General features: G+C 44.8%; 1 protein-coding gene across 7 annotated transcripts in view; it reads right to left on the reverse strand.

Moving 5' to 3' along the window:
- Nucleotides 1-5,652, reverse strand: part of SCP2 (sterol carrier protein 2) — a 167,468-nt gene extending 161,816 nt beyond the window's left edge. For 3 of the 7 annotated variants that reach the window (XR_010835516.1, XM_067007487.1, XM_067007500.1), the window contains exon 1: nt 5,371-5,539. Coding sequence is in view for 4 of the 7 variants with exons in the window: in XM_067007487.1 (XP_066863588.1) it covers nt 5,371-5,439 (69 nt within the window). In the remaining 3 variants the exon portion in view is untranslated. Of the gene's footprint in view, nt 1-5,370 lie in introns of all 7 variants that reach the window. The other 4 variants (XM_059038093.2, XM_067007494.1, XM_067007495.1 and 1 more) reach the window with 4 other exon arrangements.
- Between the last annotated feature and the right edge of the window lie 5,468 nt (nt 5,653-11,120).

Genomic DNA, 11,120 nt, shown 5'->3' on the forward strand with positions numbered 1-11,120 from the left:
GCAGAAGAGTTGCCTGGGGCCTGGCAGCTTCATCCTTCAAGCCCCACTTGGTGCACACTGGGTTTGGGGGCCATCTTGAGGAGGACAGGGAAGAGGCACTCCTCAATAAATAAGGTCGGGAAACAGACTTGGGCTTCACACTCCATCCTGCAGTCCCCCTCAGCCCAAGCAAGTGACTGAGGAAGAAGGAACAGCAGCCAGTGGGGTGGGAGTGGCCGTCCCGCACCCCTGCCGGGGTCTCAGCTGAGTTGCTGGTGGTTGAGTGCTCTGATGATGCCTGGCATCTCCTTTCTGCAGAAGCATCAGTCCACACGGGTAGGATGCAGGGTGGGGCTGTCCCGGAGGCCCTCCAGTGACAGGTTTATGGGACAGCAGTAGGGAAGCAGCTTAATGGCCCAGCCAACACAGTCCTTCTTGAGAGCAGCTGACCCGTGAAGAAGAAGCTCCAGTCCTCGGTCTTCAGTGTTTCTGGTGGGACAGCAAACAGAAGAACTGGGCAACATGTAGCATGGAGAAGCTGATGTGCTGGGCACAGACCTGCCCAGAAGGACAATGACCAGCTCTTGGGGTCTGCTTGGTGTGGCAGGCTGCTCCAGTCAAGGTGGCTTCCACTTCCTGCCTGGGACGAAGAAGGCGTGGGCTCCCACCCTTGTGGGGAGGCAGGACTGTGAAGTGGTCTGTCTCCTACCTGCTGGAGGGTCAAGTGTGGTTCAAGTCACAACTTCAGCAGACCTCGTTTAACCAGTTTTTGTTCTCTTACAAAAAAAAAAAAAAAAAAAGACCCACAGAACCAAATCCTACATGACAATAAATATGGTTTTTCTCCATAATATTGCTTAGGAAGATCAAGAGCCTGCAATCCAGTCATCCTGAAGGTCCCAAATATCGCAGGCAAGTGGGGTTTTCCTGGTGAGATGGATCCCTGCGTGGGGTAGGCTGGTGTCTGTGCCGAGGCCTGCTGGGGTACGTGACACCTGGGGCACTGACGTGATCCTCGGAAGAACAGAGGTCCGAGACTAAAAAATGAGATCAAAAGTAACCACACGTCTGCTCTCCTTGCCTTAGGCTGATGCCAGAGCTCTGCTTGTGGAGGCTGGGAGGCGGGCAGACACCCAGAGAGGCTGGGCTGGGCTGGAGCCAGGCCAAGACGGGGTGGGGGTCCCATGGTGCGAAAACCCCAAATAGCTGAGATTTAGGTGCCAACAGGTTAACGCCAGCACTCCAGCACATGCAGTGAGATCTGGAGACCCAGGTCTCCAGGAGACGCTGGTGCGGTGGCTGTGATGGCAGCGGAAGGCTGGGTGACGCAAAGAGGAGAAACGCTGTAAAGTCAGGATTCACCACCACGCATCGTGAATCAAAGTCCTGGTGCCAGACCAGTCGCAGGCACGGAAAAAAGAATAACAAAACCCCACATTTTGTGCACGGAAGAATGCAGGAGGGTCCTCAGAAATACCGTGGTGGTCTGGTATGCTTTGGAATGGAAGCAATATCCCTCCAAGGAAGCAAGAAAATCCTGCACTTTGAGTGGAGTGGTAATCTGGCTTTTCTCTGGAGCCATTTCACGTAATTTTCCAAACCTCTGCCAGGAAGCTGGTATGTGTCTGATTGCCAGTGTTCTGGGAACAGCGCTGGGAAGTACCATCATTTAGTATACAGAATTTCACTTGATTCCCTTTTTTTCAACTTGGGCCTCACTCCCGCCTTCCACTAAGCCTAATGGTCAGATGATTCTAGAGACTCATCTGTTCAGTTTCTCCAGAGAACAAGCCTCCAATACCCTGACAAGGAAGGGATACTCACCTAGTGGTAGAAAGGATCTTAGAATCCAATTATTCCATAGAAGTGTTTTCCTTCCCTCCTCTCATCCCCACCTTACTTGGTATCTAGTACATGCAGGTTCTGAGCCTTCTGGAGGAAAACTCGGCCAATATAATCCCTCTTCAGGAACTTGGGTTGTGGGTTTCTCTGTTCTGAGTCAATGACCACTTTTCCATCAGCTTTTAATCATCCAATATTTTTCTGACATCTTTCTGCTATTGTTTCCTCTCCTAGTCACTTCACCCCTACTGTCATTTTAGTGGTATTTGGAAAGCACCAATAGAGATAAATTCATATTTTCAACCTGCCATGCTTATCCAAATGTCCTAATACATCATATTTAAATTACCTGTTTATCCTTTCCTCCTCCATATTATACATTCATTAAGAACAGGAACCTTGCTTTTTTCATCTTTGTACTCTTAGCATAAAGCACATACTATGTTTATTGAATATATGCTTAAATGATGAATTAACTACCCTATAACATTAACGTGTGTTAGAGATACCATGGAAGAAACATGAGATTTTAAGTAATGCAGTTTCAAAATTTAGGAGCAGTATCAAGATAGATAAATTACTTAGCTCCTCTGAGCCACAAAGATGGACAATAAAATGTGGATAATAATAATCCCTTATGTGGTGAGGTTTAAACACGATAATGTAATATTTTTTAAACCGTAGGTTTGTAGAGGGTGACAAAATTAATTTTAAGGGTTGTGGGTTGTGATCAGCATTTTAAAAAATGAAACAAAACAGGAAATATCAAGAGTTCATCACACATAATAATAAGGGTTGCTTTAGCAAGCTTGTTTCAGTTTTGTGAGTGCACGTGTGTACAGAGTTGTGATGTAAGATATATTTCTTTCTGTGGGCTGTGGAATTATATATAAAAGTATAGAAAAATCAAATGCTTAATTATATGGTCCTGACTATAACGGCACCAGAATTTAAAAAAAAAAAAAGTGGCCAACGTAACTTAGAGCTGTCTGAGGAAGTTTTAAGAAAATACAGGACTTGGACTCTTGCTATAGACTGAATGTCTGTGTCCTCTCAAAATTCATATATTGATATCTAACTCAAATCTAATTCTTCATTTTTGGAAGTGGGGCCTTTGGGAAGTCATGCAGATGGAGCCCTCAGGAGTGGGATTAGTGCTCTTATAAAAAAGAGCCCAGAGAGTTCCCTTGTCCCTTCTGCCATAGACAACTGCCTGTGAACCAGAGAGCAGGACCTCACCATGCACCAAATCTGCCTGCGCCTTGATCTTGAACTTCCCAGCCTCCAGAACTGTGAGAAATAAATATTTCTTGTTTAAGCCACCCAGTCTAAGGTATTGCTGTTATACAGCCCTAACAGACTAAGACAGACCAGTTCTTGAAGATAGCCAGAATTTAAATTGATGAAAAGAGGGCGTATCAGGAGGTAGGCAGCATAAGCAAAGGGACTCGGCCTGCTGTCAGCCAGGTAGTAGTTGTGATTTAGTTGTGTTAAAACCTCTTGACATGCATCATGCGAATTCTAATTTACCATAGGAATTAATTTCCTACACTGATAATAAAACCTCACTAAGAGAACTTCAAGTTGTCTAGGAATTCAGCTATTCAAATTAAGAACCACAACCAGTTGAGATCTACCAACAGAGCTTAAAGTATTGTCTGCTAAATTTCTCCCTCTTCTTTAAACCCTCCCCCAAATTCCAAAAGATCAAACCCAGAGAGAAGAACATTGGCCTAGTAAGCACACCAATAAAGCTGCTCTCCATAGTCCCAATCTCTTCCCTGAAGATTGTAACTAACACCTCCCACACCTCCACCTCCCAACTTGAGGAAAAATAAATACATCTCCTACTTCCCAAAGCTCAGTGCTTTTCTATATAGCCAATATAACCAGACATTTACCAGCCAGTGGTGGAGGATCTGACTGTATTCATACCATACTTTAAAAGGTTTTACTGTCCACCTATACCAGAAGTCCCCTATCCCATGAAACAACTGATGATCTCCAAGTATCTGCTTCATAACATATTAGCTGACTTTTCTACTTACATGTCTTGATTGCTTTCTGTACTCTCAGCCCACTGGGTAAGATAAAAACAAGTTTAAGGCTGTTTTCTCAGACAGAGAACTTCCCCTAGGAACTCTCTTTCATAAAGCATATTCATTTAATATTGTTCAACTAACATTCACTGAGGTCTTCAGGCACAAGGCGTTTTCAAGGTGCTAGAGGTACAGCAATGAATTAGACGTGGTACTCACCTTGGAGGAGCTTACGTGCAAAAGAAGAATATAGACATAAAAACAGAATTTCAGGATAAAATAGTAAGTACTAAGTTAACATGTGGGAAAGTCAGGAGGATCAGAGTAGGCTTCTTGGAGAAGGTCTGAATTGATCTTTTAAAAATGCAAACAAGGGCTTCCCTGGTGGCAAAGTGGTTAAGAATCCGCCTGCCAGCTCAGGGCACATGGGTTCGAGCCCTGGTCTAGGAAGATCCCACATGCCACGGAGCAATTAAACCCGTGCACCGTAACTACTGAGCCTGTGCTCTAGAGCCCGCGAGCCACAACTACTGAGCCCACGTGCCACAACTACTGAAGCCCATGCAGCTAGAGCCCATGCTCCGCAACAAGAAGCCACCGCAGTGAGAAGCCCGTGCACAACAACGAAGAGTAACCCCTGCTCCCCGCAACTATTGAAAAGCCCGCGTGCAGCAACGAGGACCCAACGCAGCCAAAAATAAATATTTTTAAAAATAAAAATGCAAATAAGTTAACCAGTGAAGACAAACGGTCTTAAGTAGTGGGAAAAACAGAAAGCAAACCAACAGAGGCATAAAAAAGTTTGGAGTGAAACTAAAAGCAGTTTGGCATCACTAGAGCACAGAGATGGTGAGGATGTCAAGAAGTGAGACTGTAGGAGTCTCTGGCCTCCTGAGTACCAATTAGAGTACCACTTGAGGAACAACAAAGGTCGGTGGATCCAGTAAACCTGCCACCTGTGCCGAGACGCTGAGCATCACTAATGATTCTCCTCCTCATCTATACTGGAACTGTCCCTGAGAAGGGATCCTACAAGTATTCCTGGAAGTGCAGAGCTGGCGACATTCACGACCTGCTTTCCTTTCAGGTGTGAGGCGGACCTTGCCTCCATCAGAGGTCCACACATCTTAGGATTCCACCCAGATTCAAAGAAGGTGCGGACTTTGGGTCATCTTGGGGCGTCCTTCACAAACTGCGCCCCAGGGAGAAAAGGAAAAAAGGAGGAAGATATGGCCGCTGGAACAACCCTGCGATATTACGATCCCGCAGACACACCCTACATCACAACCCACCCGAGTCGCCACTTTGATGCCCTCAGGGCCAAGAAGCCAAGCTGGGCGGTGGGATGCCCCGGGCGCCCTCCGGGTAGGAAGGACAGACTGACGCACAGCCCCAAATCTGATTCCCCCACCCCCCACCCCCGGTTCCCGGTCACCTCGAATCTCCCCAGGCCTCACCCAGACCGAACAGAGCAGGGAGCCCGCCTCCGGGGACCCACGGCTCTGTTTACCTTGGTCATCCCAACGCCCACCACAAACACCCGGTTCCGGAGCGGAGACTGTGAGATGTCCACATGCATGGCTCGGACACTTCTGGGCACGGGAGCCGCAGCTAACGTAGGAACGACTGGCCTGACGAGCGCGCAGACCTAATGAAACCTCTGCTGCGCCGGAGCAATTAGAACCGGGGGCGGGGCAGGAGGCGGCCAGGGGGCGGGGCGGGCAGGCGTGGGAGCGAGCGCGCGCGTGCGCGTGCACTGAGGCGCCTGCGACATGGCCGTATGGCCTCCTGGCGGGGCGGGGCGCGTTAGGGAGCCCTTTGGGGACAAGGCTGTAGTTCACAGGTGGGCTCGAGACCCAGGCCCCCTCAGCCCTTGCAAAAAAGCTCTATAGCCTGCCCTCAGGTTTAGGTTCTCTATGCTGAGAGGTAGTGTGGCCTGGAACAAGGCCTGAGCCTGAGAGCAGGGCTTGGCCAGAAACCGGACTCAAAAGGGTAGCCTTAGGAAGAATTTCGGAGTGTTGGAGTTGTTCTGTTTTAGTAGTCGTATTGTCGTAGTAGTTAGAAGAGTCAGTGCACGTGTAAAACAAATAGGACTGTACACTGGGGGGAGGGGGTGCGGATTTTATTACATGAATGTCTAAAACGGAAACCAAAACTCTGTCACTAGCTCTGTGATGACCTTTTTTAGCCTCTCTGAAACTCATTCTCATGTGTTGTTTTGTGAGGATTAAACAGGTGATAGAAACAAAGCCTTTAGCACTGAATAGAAGGATATGTAGGTATACTGTGGATATATACAGTGGATGCTTTTTATTGGCTGATTTTGAATTTGCAGATTTTCCTGCTCAATGTGTTTGTAAATGTGTTTGTAACCCCCAAATCAACACTAGAAGAATCCTTGAGGTGGCAGAAAGTGTGAGTTGCCCCACGTGCCTGTTCTCAGCTGAGGTTAAACAAGAACCATGCTCTGTTTGTTTCAGCTCACGCTGTAAACCAAGGTACTTCTCACGATCTATTTAGTGCCACCTTATTCGCATTTTTGTGTTTTTTGTTGATGATTTTACTGTTTAAAAGTGGTCCCCAAGCATGATGCCTGAAATGCTATCTAGTATACCTAGATACAAGAAGGGTGTGAGGTGCACTATGTAGAAATTACATGAACTTAGTTCAAACATGGTATAGTGCTATTGGCTCTGAGTTCAATGTTACTATATATATGTGAATAACAAGATGTCTTTAAACAGAAACACACATAAAAGAACATTATGTATTGATCAGCTGACAAAAAATGCTGTGGTTAGAAACTTGCAGGAGCCTAACCCTGTATTTCCCCTAGGAACAATTGTTCAGTATTCACTAATTTGTGTTCACAGCAACTTTCAGAACATAAATACCACCAAAAACTGAGAACCGACTCTGTGTGTGTGTGTGTGTGTGTGTGTGTGTGTGTGTGTGTAAAACTTCTGAGGCCCCTTCCAGTCCTAAGGGTGTGTGATAAGAGCCCCTCCTAGATCTCCATGGCATAAACCATCAAATGCTGGAAGTTCACTCCCTCAGGAAAACTTCCTGTAATTGTTCCTAGCACTGGTAGAATTTAAGGCCAGATGTTCATTTAGCAGAAACTCCACTTGTCTGCTGAGGAGCCACTGGGCAGGAAGCAGAACAAGGAAGCTACACGGAAAGGCAAGGGAAAAACTTGGGGCAAGCAGAGGTGTTCTGAGACTGATCACGCTATCTCTATGGGGACTGAGTAACCTGTCTCTGGGGGAACGGACATGTTCAAATTGAGGCTGACTGGCCTCAGGGTTATTGCAGGAGACAGCCTTACCCCTGGAAGGGAAACTGAACCAAGTGGACCCTCAGTTCACAGGCAATTTTTATTATTTCGAAAGGCCTTATAGAAATTTCATATGTATATACACCATGCCACCCCCAATAAAAATCACCATAGAGGGCTTCCCTGGTGGCGCAGTGGTTGGGAGTCCGCCTGCCGATGCAGGAGACACGGGTTCGTGCCCCGGTCCGGGAAGATCCCACATGCCGCGGAGTGGCTGGGTCCGTGAGCCATGGACGCTGAGCGTGCGCGTCTGGAGCCTGTGCTCCGCAATGGGAGAGGCCACAACAGTGAGAGGCCCGCGTACCACAAAAAAAAAAAAAAAAAAAAAAAAAAACCCATAGGTTTAAAACATCCATATCCAGAGCCCACTCTCTACTGAATCAGAGCCTCTGGGAGTAAAGCCTAGGCATCAATATTTAGAAAGTTGCTCCCAGTTGATTCTAAGGAGCCTCCACTAGGCTGGGTAAAGAACTCCTGGGCTGAGAATGGGTCAACTTAGTAAAATCTTCACATGATCAGAGAAGTAAAATCTTCACATGATCAGAGAAGGGGCAAGGAATCTCCCCTTTTCCTGCCTATTCCTAGAGTCCAGCATAAGGCTGGCACTGAAGAGGCTTTTACTAAGTGTAGAGTTGTTTCTTGAAACTCTGATTGGCTGATAAAGACAGCACTGTGATTGGTGGATAAGATAACCCAATAGAGCAAGAAGTCACAGAGTCCAGTTTAATTATTATGTAACAAATGCTGCCTGTCCCATGGATATCGGTTTCAAAAAAGGAGCCCATAGAGGTGGAGAGGGAGTAATAATAAACATTGCTGTTAATGCTGAAAAGATTGGGAAAGGACACTTCCCTTTCCAATGTGGAAGACTAGATAATCCAAAAATTCTCCTGCCACAAAACACCTAGCAATGCTGCACAAAATACAACAAACTTCTTTTAAATGCATACAAGATGGAAGAGGCAAGTTTTTTCTTGTAATTTTATATCCATCTGTACTGTTTGAATGTTTTGATCTTGTGTGTATGTTACTTTTACTTTTGTCTTTACTATATCATGTTTTTAATTTTTGTCGTATTTTGTTTTCATTTTAACTATTTATTTTTGAGTAGATAATACTTAAAACATGAATCAAGATTCAAAAAGTACAAAAGGTCAAACTATAAAAATTCTCCCTCCTACCCCTATTGCCAGCTTCCGGTTCCTCTCTCCTATCCTAGAAATATTTTACATAACTACAACCAAGTGTATATATACCCACCTAAGTAGTGCTGTCCCTCTTTATAACACAAACTTTAGCACTTTACACACTATTCCACATCTTGATTTTTTTATACAAAAATAGATTTTGAAGATCATATCAGAGCTTCCTGAGTTTTTTCATAACTGCATAGTATTCAATTTATAGATGTACTATAACTTATTTAACCAATCCCCTGTTGTTGGATATTAACACTGTTTCCAGTCTTTTGCTATTATAAGCAATGCTGCAATGAATAACCTTATACATATGTCATTTCACACCTGTGTGGGTATATCTGTAGGTTAAATTCCTAAAATTGGAATTTCACGGTAAAAAAAAAAAAGAGGTGATTTATACTTCTGAACATATATTGCCAACTGGCCTCCATTAAAGACATTACTGTCATCATTGTGAGAGTACTCTGCATATATCCTTTAATAACTAAAACAATAGTTTGTTAGATTCATATTATAGTTCAGGAGGGATTACTGAAGGATTTTTTGCCTAAAACCAGAAGGATTTAACAGAAAAAAATGTTACTACCTATGGCCATATTATTACTACCACTCTCATCCTACCTCCCTTGCTCCTTCGCTAAGCTTCCTTGGAATCCCAGAAATAATCATAATGTAGAGAGGAGGAGGGGCACCTTGTTATTTTAAAAACCAGGCACTTGGGCTTCCCTGGTGGCGCAGTGGTTGAGAATCCGCCTGCCGATGCAGGGGACACGGGTTCGTGCCCCGGTCCGGGAAGATCCCACATATCGCGGAGCGGCTGGGCCCGTGAGCCATGGCCGCTGAGCCTGCGCGTCCAGAGCCTGTGCTCCGCAACGGGAGAGGCCACAACAGTGAGAGGCCCGCGTACCACCAAAAATAAAAAAATAAAATAAATGAAATAAATAAATAAATAAATAAATAAAAACCAGGCACCAGATTTCCTCTTAAGAAAAGAACTTCCTTTACTTGGTGTATTAGTTTGTGAGGGTTGCCATAACAAAGTACCACAAATTGGGTAGCTTAAACAGCAGAAATTTATTTCTGCACAGTTCTGGGGGGCTAGAAGTCCAGGATGAAGGAATTGACAGGGTTGGTTTTGTCTGAGGCCTTGGCTTCTCCTTGGCTTCTAAATGACCATTTTCTCACTTTGTCTTCCTCTATACCCATCTGTGTTAAAAAAATTTCTACTTATAAGCAGATCAGTCATGTTGGATTAGGGCTAACCCTAATGATCTCATTTTAACTTAATTACCTCTTTAAAGACCCTATTGCCAAATACAGTCACATTGTAAAGTACTGAGGGATAGGACTTCAACACATAAATTTGGGGGGGGAGACACAATTCAGTCCATAACAGTTAGCATTAACCTCCTTAAGTATGAGATGTGAAGTCCCACAGTTACACCCAACCTTCTGTAAAAATCTTTCTCATGCAGCCTCGTGTTTGTGATTCTTTAAGGAGTGGCAGAATTGGAGTTGTGTCCAGTAATATGTAGAAAAGGGACAGAGAGGGATGGCCAGGTGATCCATAACCTGAATTAATTAATTGGAAGCAAGAACAGGTCACAAATGACCAGGAGTGACATAAACCCCAATTAATCTTGAGAGTCACAGAGAGGAACTTAAGAGTTTCCCACTGGACCCAGGAAGGAGTTTAGATACCAGTTTTGTTTAAAGCTTGATGGACATAGTGCTGACCTCAGCAAGCACCAGTGACTTTAAAAAGAGAGAGTTTTATTTCTAGATCGCTTAACAGTCCAGCCATTGGTTGGAGGCCAGTATTGTTAGTGGCTTTGGGGTCTTCAACAAGTGGAAAGTGAAAGAGGGGAGAGTGTTTGCTGAACACTATTGATCCACCCAGAATGAACTAAACAAGGCCACTGATGATCTCTGCAAAAGCATTTTGGGTGGACAGTGGGGGCAGGCCCTTGGGATTCTCATTCACAAATATTTTTGCAGTCCAGTTATTGAGCATAAAATTGGGATGAATTGAGATGCAAATGGGAGGTGAGGTGGTGAAGTCCATGAATGTAGACACTATGACCGAATGAATAAATGAAATAATTTTTTTAAATGAGATAACATTTATTGAGCATATGTGTAAGCAAGATTCACACATCCCATCCAATCATTATAACACGACCACAAGGTAGTGACAAAGATTCTTTCCATCACCAAACTCTAGCCAGTGTCCTCTGAGCCCTCTTCTCTACTAGGCTTCAGCCTCCCCTATAAAGACTTAAAGGAACACTAACATAGTTTCTAACAGCTCAAGGCCACATCCCTAGGATGACTCTAGCCCCACTTAAAGCGCCTCCCTGAGAAAACTCAAGGCTGCTGAAAGAATTTACTGTTTGTTCCAGCCAACACCTGAAGGTAGGGCTCCTGTCTCCCAGTCTCTGTGGGAACCTAAGCTTGCATAAGCACCAGTTAGCAAACCTAGAACGGTTTCGTGTGGACTAACCCCTTCCGCACATTTTGTAAGTTTTACTTCCCCGACTGTACATAATCCCCGCTCACCCACCTTCCTATTCCTTCATTCTCCCCGTAAAACTCCCAGTCACCTCTGTACAAATACAAGTTGAGTTCAGTGTCACACTGGACACTTCCCTTTTGCCATAGTATATAATAGTATATTAATGATTAAAATCTGTTCTCACTACCTTAGTGTCCGGCTTTCTTTAT

Source organism: Kogia breviceps, chromosome 1, assembly GCF_026419965.1.
Source record: "Kogia breviceps isolate mKogBre1 chromosome 1, mKogBre1 haplotype 1, whole genome shotgun sequence".
NCBI lineage: Eukaryota > Metazoa > Chordata > Mammalia > Artiodactyla > Physeteridae > Kogia > Kogia breviceps.